Here is a 21796-nt window from a genome sequence, read left to right on the forward strand (position 1 = left end):
TATTTCTTTATTGGCTCGTCATCGTCTGCACGTAGACAGGAAACAAAAGATGAGCAGGGCCAACTTGGAGCCATCGGAGGGCCTAACAGGGCCATCACGAGCAGATAGACGGGTGTCTGCAGCAGGCGATTACCCTGTCATCACCTGTCAGACTTGCTGCAGCGACAACATCCAACTGGAGGAGGGCAGTGCAACTCTTGATTAAGTTGACTATGGCTTTGGCGATGACTTCAAGTTTTACAGCCAGTTCCACTTTAACGCACGCAAGATTCGCGCCTACTATGTTAATGTTTACCAGCAGGCCTACGGCGATATCAACCAGCAATTTTACAATTAGTCCAATTAATTCGCCCCCTGCGAGACCAACACTCAACAGGGTTTTCACGGTAACTGTTACACTGCCCAACAAGGTATCCAATAGTCCTCCACCTGTTAAGCCAGGTATCAATCCCAGAATACGTTTCTCCTCATTTTTCTCAATGGCGACTTCCGTGTCTGCATACACACAGACTACAAGTAGCAGGACGAGGCAGAAGGTGCGCATTTTGTTTTGCTATCTGATGGTAGCAGAGGTAGCCTGAATGGTATCAGTAGTTGGTGGCAGTAGAGGTTGACTGGATGGTAGCAGAGGTAGCCTGACCAGAACGGAGTGGAGATATATAGTCTAGAGGTGTCATTTAATATCATTTGAGCGTAATCCTCGTCATCCCACCGACTAACACCCGCCTCTTGATGAAACAATGGCCGCTAATCCCATGGTGCACAAATACGTTGTTTCTATGTACTAAACCACTCATGAGTGTACACCCACCCTATCAAGTATGTATACTGAATCTGTCAAGTGTGTACACTGAATCTGTCAAGTGTGTACACTCATTTTGTCAAGTATGTACACTCACATTGTCAAGTGTGTACATCCACCTTGTCAAGTATGTACACTGATTCTGTCAAGTGTGTACACCCACGTTGTCAAGTATGTACACTCACCCTGTCAAGTGTGTACAGTGATCCTGTCAAGTGTGTACACTGATTCTGTCAAGTGTGTACACTCACCTTGTCAAGTATGTACACTGATCCTGTCAAGTGTGTACACTCATTTTGTCAAGTATGTACACTCACATTGTCAAGTGTGTACACTGATCCTGTCAAGTGTGTACACTCATTTTGTCAAGTATGTACACTCACATTGTCAAGTGTGTACATCCACCTTGTCAAGTGTGTATACCCATCTTGTCAAGTGTGTACACTGATCCTGTCAAGTGTGTACCTCACCTTGTCAAGTGTGACAGGTTGCCTGTACACACTTTACAGAATCAGCATACACACTTCACAGAATCAGTGTAAACACCTGACATGATCAGTATACACACTTGACATGATGAGTGTACACACTTGACAAGGTGAGTGTACACACTTGACAAAGTGAGTATACACACTTGACAGATTCAGTGTACATACTTGACAAGGTGAATGTATACATTTGACAGAATCAGTGTACACAGTGGACAGAATCAGTGTACACACTTGACAGGATCACTGTACACACTTGAGAGGGTGAGTGTACATACTTGACAGGTTTGCTGTACACACTTGACATAATCAGTGTACATACTTGACAATGTGGGTGTACACACTTGACATAATCAGTGTACAAACTTGACAAGGTGGGTGTACACACTTGACAGAATCAGTGTACACACTTAACAGGATTAGTATACACACTTGACAGGATCAATGTACACACTTGACAATGTGAGTGTACATACTTGACAAAATGAGTGTACACACTTGACAGGATCAGTGTACACACTTGACAATGTGAGTGTACATACTTGACAAAATGAGTGTACACACTTGACAGGATCAGTGTACATACTTGACAAGGTGAGTGTACACACTTGACAGAATCAGTGTACACACTTGACAGGATCACTGTACACACTTGACAGGGTGAGTGTACATACTTGACAACGTGGGTGTACACACTTGACAGAATCAGTGTACATACTTGACAAGGTGGATGTACACACTTGACAATGTGAGTGTACATACTTGACAAAATGAGTGTACACACTTGACATGATCAATGTACACACTTGACAATGTGAGTGTACATACTTGACAAAATGAGTGTACACACTTGACAGATTCAGTGTACACACTTGACAGATTCAGTATACATACTTGATAGGGTGGGTATACACTCATGAGTGGTTTAGTACATAGAAACAACGTATTTGTGCACCATGGGATTAGCGGCCATTGTTTCATCAAGAGGCGGGTGTTAGTCGGTGGGATGACGAGGATTACGCTCAAATGATATTAACTGACACCTCTAGACTATATATCTCCACTCCGTTCTGGTCAGGCTACCTCTGCTACCATCCAGTCAACCTCTACTGCCACCAGCTACTGATACCATTCAGGCTACCTCTGCTACCATCAGATAGCAAAACAAAATGCGCACCTTCTGCCTCGTCCTACTACTTGTAGTCTGTGTGTATGCAGACACGGAAGTCGCCATTGAGAAAAATGAGGAGAAACGTATTCTGGGATTGATACCTGGCTTAACAGGTGGAGGACTATTGGATACCTTGTTGGGCAGTGTAACAGTTACCGTGAAAACCCTGTTGAGTGTTGGTCTCGCAGGGGGCGAATTAATTGGACTAATTGTAAAATTGCTGGTTGATATCGCCGTAGGCCTGCTCGTAAACATTAACATAGGAGACGCGGATCTTGCGTGCGTTAAAGTGGAACTGGCTTTAAAAATTAAAGTCTTCGCCGAAGCCATAGTCACCTTACTCAAGAGTTGCACTGCCATCCTCAAGTTGGATGTTGTCGCTGCAGCAAGTCTGACAGGTGATGACAGGGTAATCGCCTGCTGCAGACACCCGTCTATCTGCTCGTGATGGCCCTGTTAGGCCCTCCGATGGCTCCAAGTTGGCCCTGCTCATCTTTTGTTTCCTGTCTATGTGCAGACGATGACAAGCCAATAAAGAAATAAAATTGAAGCTTTTGTTTGTCTTGTATTTACTGTATGTTTGTGTTTGTGGTGTTTTTACTGTATGTTTGTGTTTGTGGTGTTTTTACTGTATCTTTGTGTTTGTGGTGTTTTTACTGTATGTTTGTGTTTGTGGTGTTTGTACTGTATGTTTGTGTTTGTGGTGTTTGTACTGTATTCTTTGTGAGCTATTCTGTTTTTTATCTTTTGTTTTGTGTTGACAATTTTTCTTCTTTTTATGCACTGGACCGATGTATTATTAATAGTCGGTAATAGAGAAACACGGAGTCTAAGGCGTAAAGGCTGTTACAAACCTTTCGCTCTGGTGCTAGAGGAGACTGGCCGTAAAGGTCTACTGTCTGTTAAGGTCTACTGGCTGTAAAGGTCTACTGGCTGTTAAGGTCTACTGGCTGTTAAGGTCTACTGGCTGTTAAGGTCTACTGGCTGTTAAGGTCTACTGGCTGTTAAGGTCTACTGGCTGTTAAGGTCTACTGGCTGTTAAGGTCTACTGGCTGTTAAGGTCTACTGGCTGTTAAGGTCTACTGGCTGTTAAGGTCTACTGGCTGTTAAGGTCTACTGGCTGTTAAGGTCTACTGGCTGTTAAGGTCTACTGGCTGTTAAGGTCTACTGGCTGTTAAGGTCTACTGGCTGTTAAGGTCTACTGGCTGTTAAGGTCTACTGGCTGTTAAGGTCTACTGGCTGTTAAGGTCTACTGGCTGTTAAGGTCTACTGGCTGTTAAGGTCTACTGGCTGTTAAGGTCTACTGGCTGTTAAGGTCTACTGGCTGTTAAGGTCTAGATCGCATCAACGTGCGACAGGTTCGCTAGTTTAAAAAGAAAAAAGTTAAGGCTATTTAATATTATAGATTTAATTTGTTCTTAAATATAAAAGTAAATTAAATTCTAGTATCAAAATAACTTAAAATAAAATGCAACTTAAACCCCCAAAAACAAAACAAAATCAATTACAAATAATACAACCCGTCAGTTAAAATCATCACATATTTTGATATTAACATTATAACTAGCTAGTTGAGTTATGTTGTCTGAAAATCGATATACGTATGCCTATTCAGTCATATATATATATATATATATATATATATATATATATATATATATATATATATATATATATATATATATATATATATAGGCATGTATATGTATATATAGGCATGTATATGTATATATAGGCCTATATGTCTTTGTGTGTATATATTTATATGTATATATATGGTTAAAGCCCGAAGTGCGGCCAAAGCACGCATTTGCCGGCCAATGCCCACTTTGTCCGGCCAATGCCCACTTTGTCCGGCCAATGCCCACTTTGTCCGGCCAATGCCCACTTTGTCCGGCTGTCTAGGCCAAAGTTTAACAGCTTAACACTGACAGCTATTTTTGTACATTGGCCAGCAATTGCGTGCACTGGCCAGGATGACCTGGCCAATATCCGAAACGCTTTAAAATTGGTAGCGCATTTATTACAAATGCCGGCCAATGCGAGCAGTGGCCTAGATGTCCTGGCCAATATCCGATATAGTATAATGGCATTTTAATAATTCTGGCTACGGTTTGATTGTGAGTAATGTACAACTCATCTGATGGATTAAACTCACCGTCAAAGACAAAAAAAATCTTGTTAGTTTCCAAAAATAGCAAAACATGGGTTACTACTGTAGAGGATCGATTCAGTGAAGACAAGAGGAGACAATCATCAAAGAACACCGAGGGGAGACAATCATCAAAGAACACCGAGGGGAGACAATCATCAAAGAACACCGAGGGGAGACAATCATTAAAGAACACCGAGGGGAGACAATCATTAAAGAACACCGAGGGGAGACAATCATCAAAGAACACAATTTTGGGGTAGAAGCCGATCAACACGATGAAACCTTCAAAAGACATTGCTGTGGTGGATGATACTTTTGTAAGACGAACAAAGACATTGCTGTGGCTGATGATACTTTTGTAAGATGAACAAAGACATTGCTATGGTTGATGATACTTTTGTAAGATAAACAAAGACATTGCTATGGTTGATGATACTTTTGTAAGATAAACAAAGACATTGCTGTGGCTGATGATACTTTTGTAAGATAAACAAAGACATTGCTATGGTTGATGATACTTTTGTAAGATGAACAATAGGGTCCAAATGTGTATGTGTGCATGTGTAAATCAGCGTGTGTATGAGTGTGTGCGTTTGTGTCTGGATGTGTGTGTGAAAGTGTGTGTGTGACAGTGGGTGTATGTATGAGCGTGTGCATTATAAGTGTATGTGTGTATGAGTGAGTTTGTGAGTGTGTTTGAGAGTGTGTGCATATAAGTTTATGTGTATTAGTCTGTGTGTGAATTATTGTGTGTGAGTATTATTTATAAGTCTGTGTGAGAGTGTGTGTGTGTTTGGGAGAGTGTGTATAAGTTTATGTGTATGAGATTATGTGTATGAATATGTGTGTGGGTGTGAGTGTGAGATATGAGTCTGTGTGTTTGAGTGTTTAAGTGTGTGTGTATGAGTGTGTGTAAATGTGTGCATGAGTGTGTGAGAGTATGCTTATAAGTGTATGTGTATGATTGAATAAGTTAATAATCCATAAAGACCAAATGTCATGATCATAACGACATACAAACGCCGAAAATCTGTTTATGATCTTCTATTTCGGACTTTGGCTGGTCACCCCTAGCCAGTCCGAGGACTGACCGGCCAATGGCCGAAGTCAAGAATCCTTTGAACACTTTGGCTGATCAGCGGAAGGTGATAATGGCCAATGGACACATTGGCCGACTTCGGGCTTTGACAGTAATATATATATATATATATATATATATATATATATATATATATATATATATATATATATATATATATATATATATATATATATATATATATGTTTTGAAAGAGATAAAGCCTTGATCCAAATATTTGTATAATCTGAGATATAAGGCCACCTTGTGATCCCATTATCTCGCCTGTACTTGCTATCTTCTAATAGAGAACATGATCCGAATCAGACTAATTATCTAATTACACCTTGAGCTAACTGTATCACATCTAACCAGTGTCTTACACATCAGTATTGTATAGTGCTGGTACAGTGAGGTGTGACCACAACGTAGAGAGCTGGTACAGTGAGGTGTGACCACAACGTAGAGAGCTGGTACAGTGAGGTGTGACCACAACGTAGAGAGCTGGTACAGTGAGGTGTGACCACAACGTAGAGAGCTGGTACAGTGAGGTGTGACCACAACGTAGAGAGCTAGTACAGTGAGGTGTGACCACAACGTAGAGAGCTGGTACAGTGAGGTGTGACCACAACGTAGAGAGCTGGTACAGTGAGGTGTGACCACAACGTAGAGAGCTGGTACAGTGAGGTGTGACCACAACGTAGAGAGCTGGTACAGTGAGGTGTGACCACAACGTAGAGTGCTAGTACAGTGAGGTGTGACCACAACGTAGAGAGCTGGTACAGTGAGGTGTGACCACAAGCTCTGTTAGTTGGGTTAGTGTTGATACTTCTCTCACTGGAGGCGCTAGTGGTCAAGGCACGGCGCTCTCACCAAGGTATGGACATGACATATCCACTGGACACTGATTGTATCCACTGGACACTAATGTATCCACTGGACACTAATTGTATTCACTGGACACTAATTGTATCCACTGGACACTAATTGTATCCACTGGACACTAATTGTATTCACTGGACACTAATTGTATCCACTGGACACTAATGTATCCACTGGACACTAATTGTATCCACTGGACACTAATTGTATTCACTGGACACTAATTGTATCCACTGGACACTAATGTATCCACTGGACACTAATTGTATCCACTGGACACTAATTGTATCCACTGGACACTAATTGTATTCACTGGACACTAATTGTATCCACTGGACACTAATTGTATCCACTGGACACTAATTGTATTCACTGGACACTAATTGTATCCACTGGACACTAATGTATCCACTGGACACTAATTGTATCCACTGGACACTAATTGTATCCACTGGACACTAATGTATCCACTGGACACTAATTGTATCCACTGGACACTAATTGTATCCACTGGACACTAATTGTATCCACTGGACACTAATTGTATTCACTGGACACTAATGTATCCACTGGACACTAATTGTATTCACTGGACACTAATTGTATCCACTGGACACTAATTGTATCCACTGGACACTAATTGTATCCACTGGACACTAATTGTATCCATTAATTAAATCTCCACAGTTGAAGCGTGCCCCTAGAAAATGGCGTATATCCTCAGGTCAACTCTACTTGCCCTGTGTCTGCTGGTAACCGTGCCTGCCACACATCAGGCTGTAAATGGCGGATCTGACTGCGCTAGTAAGTTCTAGAGGGAGAGAGGGGGGATCTATCAGCAGATATTAAAATCGTTTGCTGTTGATAATTGGGTGCTGTTTCATATATTAGGCGTTTGCTGCTGATAAGGAGGTGCTGTATTAACTCTAATTAATTTCAATCTACAACTTATTTTTGACAAGCTTTTATTTAGTTCGCAACCTCTGTGGGTTTGTGGCAAATCTTGTAACTTAATTTGACCCACTTCTAACGCAGCGTTTTCGTTCAAACTATCCAGATACATTCCACTTCGATACAATACAAGTCTATCTATTTTTTTTTATTTCAATTGGATGCATAATTAGTCATTAAAATTAATTAAACGAGCCGACCCGTGGCGTATCATACGCCGCTATTTAGTTGTTTTATTTTCTACTTTTCAGTAATTCATAATTTGTGAAATAAAATAACAGGGGATGGGAACTCGGGCTATAAATATGATTTTTAATCCATTTTAAATACTTAAAGTTTTAAAAATAGAATAAAATCTCGTAGACAAAAGAATTGCACACCAAGTGAACGCTAAATAAAAAAAGTGCATAATAGTGCGCAATATTATTAGTACTTTAAAAATTTACATTAGTTTTTTGAGAAATCGGAAGTAGCGTAAATTACTACTTCCGGTCAACGGAAATTACTCAAAATTTAACAGAAGGTAGAGAATTATATCTTTTACTTACATGTGAAATTTCGTTTATCTATCTGAAATATCTGAAATAGTACTCAAGTTATAGGCTTTTGAAAATTTCAAAGTAGGAAAAGTACCATTTCCGGTTATCGGAAATCGCTCAAAAGTTTATACGGATCTACGATTTTGATAAAATACATATATATGAAATTTCATCAACCTAGCTGTAACGGTACTCAAGTTATCGTGTTTACACAGACACACAGACACACAGACAGACAGACACACAGACATACGGACAAGATTGCAAAAATCTCGATTTTTTTTTTGCACGATTACAAGACTTTCTCTATACATCGTATATGCTGTAATATAACAGGGGTCGGCAACCTGAGGCTCGCGAGCCGCAGGCGGCTCTTTTGATGTCAAGGTGCGGTTCTTAAGTTCAATGCACACATATTAATAGTTATATTATTTCATGTTCAAATCTCATAAAAAAATATTATACCTTAAAGAAAAACAACTTCAAACAGGATTAAAACACTCATCAGAGACTAGTGAGAATAGGTAAGGTAGAAAGTATACGGACAGCCGCTTGGGCACCAGGCCCAGCCCCACAGCTGTGCTCTAGATAGCACCGTGGCGACTATTTCATTTTTGCCACTGTCGAAGTGCCGACTTTTTCGAATATCGTTAAATGGGGAATGTTATTTTATAGAGAATGCATTCCTCTACCTGTCAGTATGCATTAATTTGACCCGAGTGACTAAGTATTTTAGTTATTAGTTTCATACAGTTGAGCCAGGTACTGGATTCTGGGTTCGAGTAGGGTGAAAGATAAGCCTTGTGAGAACCAAAGACAGAAGCGACCGATACAGTAATCAAACCGATACCCAAGCCTGTTAGAGTTTGCCGTACCGAGGCCTGCCTGGCTATGAAAGATACCTACTGAACCAGGGGTGTCCGTAAAGAAAGAAAAAAAAAGTTACTGGCTTCTAAAGTGGATTGGGATAGTCCTATAGTTATATTATATTATGTGATTACTAATTTTAGCATAGCAGATCTAACTAAAACAGTTTTTGTGCGAGACATTTGTTTGTTTTTATATGAAACAATAAGTTCATATTTAACGCTATTTATCTCAAATCAAAAATCAAATTTATTTATCTAATCCATATATCAAATACCAAAACATTGAAAAAAATAATGTTAGTGGCTCTTTAAAAACTGGGAAATTTTGTAAGTTGTAACTTTTGGCTCTTTCGTGTCAAAAGGTTGCCGACCCCTGTAATATAAGAGTACGAGACGACCAACGGCGCACCATACTCCGCTGTTAGTGACGGGTGAAGACTTCTTGAAAGACACATTTGTCCAAAGGGGGGGGGGGGTACACGCTGTTGCGCATGCCTGGAGAGCGAGAGAGGGGGCGGGAGGAATGTTTAGTGGAGATTACTCCCGATTTATTTAAACATCTTTCTTAGCACTTGTTTACTTGTAGTGTTATTGTAGCGCCTGTTTACTTATAGTGTTATTGTAGCACCCTTTCTACCTGTAGTTTTTGTTTATAACACCTCTCTAACACAGCTTGTAGTGTGATTTTACCACCCGTTTTGTATTTGTAACACCTGTCTACCTGTCGTGTGATTGTAGCACATGTCTACCTGTTGTGTGATTGTAGCACCTGTCATGTGATTGTATCACCTGTCATTTGATTGTAGCACCTGTCATGTGATTGTAGCACCTGTCGTGTGATTGTACACCTGTCTACCTGTCGTGTGATTGTAGCACCTGTCTACCTGTCATGTGATTGTAGCACCTGTCTACCTGTCGTGTTATTGTATCACCTGTCATGTGATTGTAGCACCTGTCATGTGATTGTAGCACCTGTCTACCTGTCATGTGATTGTAGCACCTGTCATGTGATTGTAGCACCTGTCTACCTGTCGTGTGATTGTAGCACCTGTCTACCTGTCGTGTGATTGTAGCACCTGTCATGTGATTGTAGCACCTGTCTACCTGTCATGTGATTGTAGCACCTGTCTAACTGTCATGTGAGTGTAGCACCTGTCTACCTGTCATGTGATTGCAGCACCTGTCTACCTGTCGTGTGATTGTAGCACCTGTCTACCTGTTATGTGATTGTAGCACCTGTCTAACTGTGGTGTGATTGTAGCACTTGTCTACCTGTCGTGTTATTGTATCACCTGTCATGTGATTGTAGCACCTGTCTACCTGTCGTGTGATTGTAGCACCTGTCTACCTGTCGTGTGATTGTAGCACCTGTCTACCTGTCATGTGATTGTAGCACCTGTCTACCTGTCATGTGATTGTAGCACCTGTCATGTGATTGTAGCACCTGTCTACCTGTCGTGTGATTGTAGCACCTGTCTACCTGTCATGTGATTGTATCACCTGTCATGTGATTGTATCACCTGTCATGTGATTGTAGCACCTGTCTACCTGTCGTGTGATTGTAGCACCTGTCTACCTGTCATGTGATTGTAGCACCTGTCATGTGATTGTAGCACCTGTCTACCTGTCGTGTGATTGTAGCACCTGTCTACCTGTCATGTGATTGCAGCACCTGTCTACCTGTCATGTGATTGTAGCACCTGTCTACCTGTCGTGTGATTGTAGCACCTGTCTACCTGTCGTGTTATTGTATCACCTGTCATGTGATTGTAGTACCTGTCTACATGTCATGTGATTGTAGCACCTGACATGTGATTGTAGCACCTGTCTACCTGTCGTGTGATTGCAGCACCTGTCTACCTGTCGTGTGATTGTAGCACCTGTCTACCTGTCGTGTGATTGTAGCACCTGTCTACCTGTCGTGTTATTGTATCACCTGTCATGTGATTGTAGCACCTGTCATGTGATTGTAGCACCTGTCTACCTGTCGTGTGATTGTAGCACCTGTCTACCTGTCGTGCTATTGTATCACCTGTCATGTGATTGTATCACTTATCATGTGATTGTAGCACCTGTCTACCTGTCGTGTGATTGTAGCACCTGTCTACCTGTCATGTGATTGTAGCACCTGTCTACCTGTCGTGTGATTGTAGCACCTGTCTACCTGTCATGTGATTGTAGCACCTGTCTACCTGTCATGAGATTGTAGCACCTGTCATGTGATTGTAGCACCTGTCATGTGATTGTAGCACCTGTATACCAGTCGTGTGATTGTAGCACCTGTCATGTGATTGTAGCACCTGTCATGTGATTGTAGCACCTGTCTACCAGTCGTGTGATTGTAGTACCTGTCATGTGATTGTAGCACCTGTCATGTGATTGTAGCATCTGTCATGTGATTGTAGCACCTGTCTACCTGTCGTGTGATTGTATCATCTGTCATGTGATTGTATAACTTATCATGTGATTGTAGCACCTGTCTACCTGTCGTGTGATTGTAGCACCTGTCTACCTGTCATGTGATTGTAGCACCTGTCTACCTGACGTGTGATTGTAGCACCTGTCTACCTGTCATGTGATTGTAGCACCTGTCTACATGTCATGTGATTGTAGTACCTGTCTACCTGTCATGTGATTGTAGCACCTGTCTACCTGTCATGTGATTGTAGTACCTGTCTACCTGTCATGTGATTGTAGCACCTGTCTACCTGTCATGTGATTGTATCACCTGTCATGTGATTGTAGCACCTGTCTACCTGTCATGTGATTGTAGTACCTGTCTACCTGTCATGTGATTGTATCACCTGTCATGTGATTGTAGCACCTGTCTACCTGTCATGTGATTGTAGCACCTGTCATGTGATTGTAGTACCTGTCTACATGTCATGTGATTGTATCACCTGTCATGTGATTGTAGCACCTGTCTACCTGTCATGTGATTGTAGTACCTGTCTACCTGTCATGTGATTGTATCACCTGTCATGTGATTGTAGCACCTGTCTACCTGTCATGTGATTGTAGCACCTGTCATGTGATTGTAGTACCTGTCTATATGTCATGTGATTGTAGCACCTGTCATGTGATTGTAGCACCTGTCTACCTGTCATGTGATTGTAGCACCTGTCTACCTGTCATGTGATTGTATCACCTGTCATTTGATTGTAGCACCTGTCATGTGATTGTAGCACCTGTCATGTGATTGTACACCTGTCTACCTGTCGTGTGATTGTAGCACCTGTCTACCTGTCGTGTTATTGTATCACCTGTCTACCTGTCGTGTTATTGTATCACCTGTCATGTGATTGTAGCACCTGTCTACCTGTCGTGTGATTGTAGCACCTGTCTACCTGTCGTGTGATTGTATCACCTGTCATGTGATTGTATCACTTATCATGTGATTGTAGCACCTGTCTACCTGTCGTGTGATTGTAGCACCTGTCTACCTGTCGTGTTATTGTATCACCTGTCATGTGATTGTATCACTTATCATGTGATTGTAGCACCTGTCTACCTGTCGTGTGATTGTAGCACCTGTCTACCTGTCATGTGATTGTAGCACCTGTCTACCTGACGTGTGATTGTAGCACCTGTCTACCTGTCATGTGATTGTAGCACCTGTCTACATGTCATGTGATTGTAGTACCTGTCTACCTGTCATGTGATTGTAGCACCTGTCTACCTGTCATGTGATTGTAGTACCTGTCTACCTGTCATGTGATTGTAGCACCTGTCTACCTGTTATGTGATTGTATCACCTGTCATGTGATTGTAGCACCTGTCTACCTGTCATGTGATTGTAGTACCTGTCTACCTGTCATGTGATTGTATCACCTGTCATGTGATTGTAGCACCTGTCTACCTGTCATGTGATTGTAGCACCTGTCATGTGATTGTAGTACCTGTCTACATGTCATGTGATTGTATCACCTGTCATGTGATTGTAGCACCTGTCTACCTGTCATGTGATTGTAGTACCTGTCTACCTGTCATGTGATTGTATCACCTGTCATGTGATTGTAGTACCTGTCTACCTGTCATGTGATTGTATCACCTGTCATGTGATTGTAGCACCTGTCTACCTGTCATGTGATTGTAGCACCTGTCATGTGATTGTAGCACCTGTCATGTGATTGTACACCTGTCTACCTGTCATTTGATTGTAGCACCTGTCATGTGATTGTAGCACCTGTCATGTGATTGTACACCTGTCTACCTGTCGTGTGATTGTAGCACCTGTCTACCTGTCGTGTTATTGTAGCACCTGTCTACCTGTCGTGTTATTGTATCACCTGTCATATGATTGTATCACTTATCATGTGATTTTAGCACCTGTCTACCTGTCGTGTGATTGTAGCACCTGTCTACCTGTCGTGTTATTGTATCACCTGTCATGTGATTGTATCACTTATCATATGATTGTAGCACCTGTCTACCTGTCATGTTATTGTAGCACCTGTCTACCTGTCGTGCGATGGTAGCACCTTTCATGTGATTGTAGCACCTGTCATGTGATTGTAGCACCTGTCTACCTGTCGTGTTATTGTATCACCTGTCATGTGGTTGTATCCCTTATCATGTGATTGTAGCACCTGTCTACCTGTCGTGTGATTGTAGCACCTGTCTACCTGTCATGTGATTGTAGCACCTGTCTACCTGTCGTGTGATTGTAGCACCTGTCTACCTGTCATGTGATTGTAGCACCTGTCTACATGTCATGTGATTTTAGTACCTGTCTACCTGTCATGTGATTGTAGCACCTGTCTACCTGTCGTGTGATTGTAGTACCTGTCATGTGATTGTAGCACCTGTCTACATGTCATGTGATTGTAGTACCTGTCTACCTGTCATGTGATTGTATCACCTGTCATGTGATTGTAGCACCTGTCTACCTGTCGTGTGATTGTAGCACCTGTCTACCTGTCATGTGATTGCAGCACCTGTCTATCTGTCGTGTGATTGTAGCACCTGTCTACCTGTCGTGTTATTGTATCACCTGTCATGTGATTGTAGCACCTGACATGTGATTGTAGCACATGTCTACCTGTCGTGTGATTGCAGCACCTGTCTACCTGTCGTGTGATTGTAGCACCTGTCTACCTGTCGTGTGATTGTAGCACCTGTCTACCTGTCGTGTTATTGTATCACCTGTCATGTGATTGTAGCACCTGTCATGTGATTGTAGCACCTGTCTACCTGTCGTGTGATTGTAGCACCTGTCTACCTGTCGTGTTATTGTATCACCTGTCATGTGATTGTATCACTTATCATGTGATTGTAGCACCTGTCTACCTGTCGTGTGATTGTAGCACCTGTCTACCTGTCATGTGATTGTAGCACCTGTCTACCTGTCGTGTGATTGTAGCACATGTCTACCTGTCATGTGATTGTAGCACCTGTCTACCTGTCATGTGATTGTAGCACCTGTCTACCTGTCGTGTGATTGTAGCACCTGTCTACCTGTAATGTGATTGTAGCACATGTCTACCTGTCATGTGATTGTAGCACCTGTCATGTGATTGTAGCACCTGTCATGTGATTGTAGCACATGTCTACCAGTCGTGTGATTGTAGCACCTGTCATGTGATTGTAGCACCTGTCATGTGATTGTAGCACCTGTCTACCAGTCGTGTGATTGTAGCACCTGTCATGTGATTGTAGCACCTGTCATGTGATTGTAGCACCTGTCTACCTGTCGTGTGATTGTAGCACCTGTCATGTGATTGTAGCACCTGTCTACCTGTCGTGTGATTGTATCACCTGTCATGTGATTGTATAACTTATCATGTGATTGTAGCACCTGTCTACCTGTCGTGTGATTGTAGCACCTGTCTACCTGTCATGTGATTGTAGCACCTGTCTACCTGACGTGTGATTGTAGCACCTGTCTACCTGTCATGTGATTGTAGCACCTGTCTACATGTCATGTGATTGTAGTACCTGTCTACCTGTCATGTGATTGTAGCACCTGTCTACCTGTCATGTGGTTGTAGTACCTGTCTACCTGTCATGTGATTGTAGCACCTGTCTACCTGTCATGTGATTGTATCACCTGTCATGTGATTGTAGCACCTGTCTACCTGTCATGTGATTGTATCACCTGTCATGTGATTGTAGCACCTGTCTACCTGTCATGTGATTGTAGCACCTGTCATGTGATTGTAGCACCTGTCATGTGATTGTAGCACCTGTCATGTGATTGTAGCACATGTCTACCAGTCGTGTGATTGTAGCACCTGTCATGTGATTGTAGCACCTGTCATGTGATTGTAGCACCTGTCTACCTGTCATGTGATTGTAGCACCTGTCTACCTGTCATGTGATTGTATCACCTGTCATTTGGTTGTAGCACCTGTCATGTGATTGTACACCTGTCTACCTGTCGTGTTATTGTATCACCTGTCATGTGATTGTATCACTTATCATGTGATTGTAGCACCTGTCTACCTGTCGTGTGATTGTAGCACCTTTCTACCTGTCATGTGATTGTAGCACCTGTCTACCTGTCGTGTGATTGTAGCACCTGTCTACCTGTCATGTGATTGTAGCACCTGTCTACCTGTCGTGTGATTGTAGCACCTGTCTACCTGTCATGTGATTGTAGCACCTGTCATGTGATTGTAGCACCTGTCTACCTGTTGTGTGATTGTAGCACCTGTCTACCTGTCATGTAATTGTCTCCCCCAGCCTGCAGTGTAATCGTTGCACTGGTGGAGCAGCTGACCGAGTTCAAGAACCAGACGGTCATTGACACCTTAGAGCAGCTGTGTTCCTACCTGCCTGTCCAGTTCAAACCTGCATGTGACGCGGCCCTCCAGACCTTCGGCCCTGCATTGATTCAGCTGTAAGTACTGCGGGTGTCTAGGACTGCAGGGGGAGGGGTGTAGGACTGTAGGGGTGAGGGGAGGGGTGTAGGACTGCAGGGGGAGGAGTGTAGGGCTGCAGGGGGAGGGGAGGGGTGTAGGACTGCAGGGGGAGGAGTGTAGGGCTGCAGGGGGAGGGGTGTAGGACTGTAGGGGGAGGGGAGGGGTGTAGGACTGCAGGGGGAGGAGTGTAGGACTGCAGGGGAGGGGTGTAGAACTGTAGGGGTGAGGCGAGGGGGTGTAGGACTACAGTGGTGAGGGGAGGGGTGGAGGACTGCAGGGTTGAGGGGTGTAGGACTGCCGGGGTGAGGGGAGGGGTGTAGGACTGCAGGGGTGAGGGGTGTAGGACTGCAGGGGTGAGGGGAGGGGTTTAATGGACGATTGTAGGGGGAAAGTCACAAAGAAAAAACCACAGCCTTCTCGGTTTTCATCGTGAAATGGCATAAAGACGTTGTTAATCTGACTTGCTGCCCTCATCTTAACACAGCAGTAGTTCAACCACCTTTTCTGACCACATTCATCACTCTCATTACGTAACAAAGCACAGGATCTAAACAGAAAGCCGACACGGTACAAAGGCTGTCTTTGAGGCAAAAAGTCAACAACACACAATATGGACGGACAAGGCCGACTGAGGAGAAGACGACCAAGAAATGGCCTACGGCAAAATCAAAATGCAAAACACAATGATGTGCCGAAATTTCTGTTTTAATTAATTTTTCTACCCCTTATTTAACAAAATACGTAACAAAAGTTGAGGTTGATGTGTAAATGGCCATATAGTACTTTTTTCTTATTATTGTTATAAACCATAATGCTTTTAAATTTTCTAAATAAGCCACCAAAAAAAACCACAACAATAAACACCAAAACATTTTCGATTCTCAACAACTAAATCAACAAAAAGATTTTTGTGACTTTTTTTCTGTGACTTTTTTTCCTAGAAAAAGAACTGTCTTTTTTTCTTTTCTTTTTCCTGCGACTTTTTTTCCATTCACCGTACTGGACTGCAGGGGTGGGGGAGGGGTGTATGGGACTGCTGAAGAGTATGGTGGGGTAGCAATGTTATTTAGTATTGCACAAATATTTCAATGTTTGTTGTTCTGTTCATGACCTACCTGGCTATATACAAATGTAAAGTTGAATGCAACAGCTAACCCAGCGAATGGGGTACCATCTTACCCCCCCCCCCCTTTCCAGCCAGATTATGTAGACAAGAGTTCATAATATGTATATAGGCATATGCCATGTGTGGAGAGGCATATATGTGTGTGTTGGGTGGCATATGCCACTGCACGCAGCATGTGCTACCATTACCATAAAATTCCCCACCACCCCTTTACACCACCTTGGAAAAAACCTATGAATACGAAAATACTTGACCTACTTCACACTTAGCACCTGGTGTATTTATAGCGAACCCTGACCTTTATATTATAATCTGATTATTGCGTTGACCGAGTTTTTGATCTGCCCAGTTTGTTTTCAACAGGATCGTGGCTGGGGCGGATCCTGACGTCACATGCCACGCCCTCAGGTTTTGTTACACGGACCCTGGACAGCCCACCTGTCACTCAATCACACCCATGACATCTGTCTATCAAAGTGTGAGTTAACGTTTGTATACGCCCATATCTGTCTATCAAAGTGTGAGTTATCGTTTGTATACGCCCATGACACCTGTCTATCAAAGTGTGAGTTAACGTTTGTATACGCCCATGACATCTGTCTATCAAAGTGTGAGTTAACGTTTGTATACGCCCATGACACCTGTCTATCAAAGTGTGAGTTAAAGTTTGTATACGCCCATGACACCTGTCTATCAAAGTGTGAGTTACCGTTTGTATACGCCCATATCTGTCTATCAAAGTGTGAGTTACCGTTTGTATACGCCCATGACATCTGTCTATCAAAGTGTGAGTTAACGTTTGTATACGCCCATGACACGTGTCTATCAAAGTGTGAGTTAACGTTTGTATACGCCCATGACATCTGTCTATCAAAGTGTGAGTTAACGTTTGTATACGCCCATGACATCTGTCTATCAAAGTGTGAGTTAACGTTTGTATACGCCCATAACATCTGTCTATCAAAGTGTGAGTTAACGTTTGTTTACGCCCATGACATCTGTCTATCAAAGTGTGAGTTAACGTTTGTATACGCCCATAACATATGTCTATCAAAGTGTGAGTTAACGTTTGTATACGCCCATGACACCTGTCTATCAAAGTGTGAGTTAAAGTTTGTATACGCTCATGACACCTGTCTATCAAAGTGTGAGTTACCGTTTGTATACGCCCATATCTGTCTATCAAAGTGTGAGTTACCGTTTGTATACGCCCATGACATCTGTCTATCAAAGTGTGAGTTAACGTTTGTATACGCCCATGACACGTGTCTATCAAAGTGTGAGTTAACGTTTGTATACGCCCATGACATCTGTCTATCAAAGTGTGAGTTAACGTTTGTATACGCCCATGACATCTGTCTATCAAAGTGTGAGTTAACGTTTGTATACGCCCATAACATCTGTCTATCAAAGTGTGAGTTAACGTTTGTATACACCCATGACACCTGTCTATCAAAGTGTGAGTTATCGTTTGTATACGCCCATGACACCTGTCTATCAAAGTGTGAGTTACCGTTTGTATACGCCCATGACACCTGTCTATCAAAGTGTGAGTTACCGTTTGTATACACCCATGACACCTGTCTATCAAAGTGTGAGTTATCGTTTGTATACGCCCATGACACCTGTCTATCAAAGTGTGAGTTACCGTTTGTATACGCCCATGACACCTGTCTATCAAAGTGTGAGTTACCGTTTGTATACACCCATGACACCTGTCTATCAAAGTGTGAGTTATCGTTTGTATACGCCCATGACACCTGTCTATCAAAGTGTGAGTTAACGTTTGTATACGCCCATGACACCTGTCTATCAAAGTGTGAGTTACCGTTTGTATACGCCCATGACACCTGTCTATCAAAGTGTGAGTTACCGTTTGTATACGCCCATGACACCTGTCTATCAAAATGTGAGTTAACGTTTGTATACGCCCATGACACCTGTCTATCAAAGTGTGAGTTAACGTTTGTATACGCCCATGACACCTGTCTATCAAAGTGTGAGTTAACGTTTGTATACGCCCTCTGTGTCCTCTGTATTGACCACACGGTTTGAAATGTGTCCCCTGTATTGACCACACGGTTTGAAATGTGTCCTCTGTATTGACCACACGGTTTGAAATGTGTCCTCTGTATTGACCACACGGTTTGAAATGTGTCCTCTGTATTGACCACACGGTTTGAAATGTGTCCTCTGTATTGACCACACGGTTTGAAATGTGTCCTCTGTATTGACCACACGGTTTGAAATGTGTCCTCTGTACTGACCACACGGTGTCCTCTGTATTGACCACACGGTGTCCTCTGTATTGACCACACGGTTTGAAATGTGTCCTCTGTATTGACCACACGGTTTGAAATGTGTCCTCTGTATTGACCACACGGTTTGAAATGTGTCCTCTGTATTGACCACACGGTTTGAAATGTGTCCCCTGTATTGACCACAGGACCAGGAGTTTGAGGTCAAGGTTCAGACGGCCAGAAATTCCATAAGTGGGCTGACTGGCAGGGTAAGTAACTCGTGTCAAAAGATTCGGCCACTCTGGCTGTCGGTCACGATGGCTGTCGGCCACTCTGGCTGTCGGCCACTCTGGCTGTCGGCCACGCTGGCTGTCGGTCACAATGGCTGTCGGCCACTCTGGCTGTCGGCCACGCTGGCTGTCGGCCACTCTGGCTGTCGGCCACTCTGGCTGTCGGCCACTCTGGCTTTCGGCCACTCTGGCTGTCGGCCACTCTGGCTGTCGGCCACTCTGGCTTTCGGCCACTCTGGCTGTCGGCCACTCTGGCTGTCGGCCACGCTGGCTGTCGGCCACTCTGGCTGTCGGCCACTCTGGCTGTCGGCCACTCTGGCTGTCGGCCACTCTGGCTGTCGGCCACTCTGGCTGTCGGCCACGCTGGCTGTCGGCCACTCTGGGTGTAATCGTTTCCCGTCCAGCAACTGATTCGGATAAAAACTATCTAGATAGTTGCACTCAACTGATTCGGATAAAAACTATCTAGATAGTTGCACTCAACTTGATCCCAAACATGTTCTTGTAATGTCACTCAACATGTTGTGGTGTGTACCTACTGGGACCTAACGGTCAACATGGCAGATGAGTTCACCTGTCTCACCTGAGTAAGGTGGGTGGACTCCTGTACGGGAGCCGAACTCGCGACTTTCACTAAAGTGAGCTCTAACACAATATTGTTTCCAGACAGTTCAGAGAAACTTGTAACAAATATTTATCCCAAACTTTAATCTCAAACTTTAATCCCAAATGTGTATCCCAAACTTGTCTCCCAAACTTGTATCCCAAACTTGTATCCACCATTTGTATCCCAAACTTTTATCCCAAACTTGTCTTCCAAACTTGTATCCCAAACTTGTATCCACCATTTGTATCCCAAACTTGTCTCCGAAACTTGTATATCTAACTTGTATCCCAACTTGTCTCCCAAACGTGTATCCCAAACTTGTCTCCCAAACTTGTATCCCAAACTTGTCTCCCAAACTTGTATTCCAAACTTGTATCCCACATTTGTATCCCAAACTTGTCTCCCAAACTTGTATCCCAAACTTGTATCCCACATTTGTATCCCAAGCTTGTCTCCCAAACTTGTCTCCCTAACTTGTATCTCAAACTTGTTTCCCAAACTTGTATCCCAAACTTGTATCCCAAACTTGTCTCCCAAACTTGTCTCCCAAACTTGTATCCCACATTTGTATCCCAAACTTGTCTCCCAAACTTGTATCCCAAACTTGTCACCCAAACTTGTCTCCCAAACTTGTATCCCAAACTTGTATCCCAAACTTGTATCCCAAACTTGTATCCCAAACTTGTATCCCACAGTTTACTCTTGGCATGAAGTTCTGCGACATCCCCGGCATCAAGGAGATCTGTGATTGGATAAAAAAGTAGGTCAAGGGGGTCAGGTAGAGGGGTCGTGTGGAGCAGTCAGTTAAAGGGGTTGTGTGGGGGGTCGGGTAGAGGGGTTGTGTGGGGGGTCGGGTAGAGGGGTTGTGTGGGGGGGGGGGGGTCGGGTTGAGGGGTTGTGTGTGGGGAGGGGGTCGGGTAGAGGGGTTGTGTGGAGGTGGTCAGATAGGGGGAGTCGTGAAGGGGGGGGGGGGTCGGGTAGAGGGGTCGTGTTGAGGGGGTCGGGTAGAGGGGTCGTGTTGAGGGGGTCGGGTAGAGGGGTTGTGTGTGGGGGGCCGGGTAGAGGGGTTGTGTGGGGGGGGAGGGGTGGAGGGGGTCAGGTAGGGGGTCGTGGGGGGTCGGGTAGAGGGGTTGTGTGGGCGGATCGGGTAGAGGGGTCAAGTAGGGGGCAGAGAAGGTAACAGTTGACTATTTGCTATTGACAACAATTTCAACTTTTCCAGGACAATCGCCAGCCAGGAGCCAGCTGTAGACCTGGACAACGACAGGTTCAGTACCTACCAGGTAGGTCAAGTAGGGTGGCCGTCTAAATACAACTGTAGGGTGGCCGTCTAAATACAACTGTAGGGTGGCCGTCTAAATACAACTGTAGGGTGGCCGTCTAAATACAACTGTAGGGTGGCCGTCCACATACAACAGCAGGGTGGCCGTCTAAATACAACTGTAGGGTGGCCGTCTAAGTAGTCTATATGACGTCACTAAAGTGTCTTCGTGACGTCACTAAAGTGTCTTCGTGACGTCACTAAAGTGTCTATGTTCCACGTTGATGACGTTGTCTACCCTGTACTTTAAAACCCAATTGTTTACGTCCATGCCTCACGTCAAGTAAGCCGAGTAGGATCAATGGTGACTTTAGAAACAATAACCAAGGGTGATAATCCGGCCGCTATTTGATAGATATTGCAAGGAGTGCTCACCCATGTTTATCTTCCCTTTCTTGTTTTTATTGCTATTTT

The 21796-nt window shown here is 43.5% G+C and overlaps 1 protein-coding gene across 2 annotated transcripts in view; it reads left to right on the forward strand.

Annotated features, from left to right (window-relative positions):
- Nucleotides 1–6020: 6020 nt before the first annotated feature.
- The window catches only part of LOC131947296 (acyloxyacyl hydrolase), a 36986-nt gene continuing 21210 nt past the window's right edge, over nucleotides 6021–21796 (forward strand). Inside the window, exons 1-7 of one of the 2 annotated variants that reach the window (XM_059308472.1) lie at nucleotides 6021–6571; nucleotides 7264–7380; nucleotides 15620–15776; nucleotides 17288–17402; nucleotides 19371–19433; nucleotides 20757–20821; nucleotides 21284–21344. In XM_059308472.1, the coding sequence (XP_059164455.1) occupies nucleotides 7284–7380; nucleotides 15620–15776; nucleotides 17288–17402; nucleotides 19371–19433; nucleotides 20757–20821; nucleotides 21284–21344 (558 nt within the window). In that variant the 5' untranslated portion in view covers nucleotides 6021–6571; nucleotides 7264–7283. The remainder of the gene's footprint in view (nucleotides 6572–7263; nucleotides 7381–15619; nucleotides 15777–17287; nucleotides 17403–19370; nucleotides 19434–20756; nucleotides 20822–21283; nucleotides 21345–21796) is intronic. The other variant, XM_059308471.1, reaches the window with a different exon arrangement.

Source organism: Physella acuta, unplaced genomic scaffold (assembly GCF_028476545.2).
Source record: "Physella acuta isolate Inbredline_101_S28 unplaced genomic scaffold, ASM2847654v3 ptg000591l, whole genome shotgun sequence".
NCBI lineage: Eukaryota > Metazoa > Mollusca > Gastropoda > Physidae > Physella > Physella acuta.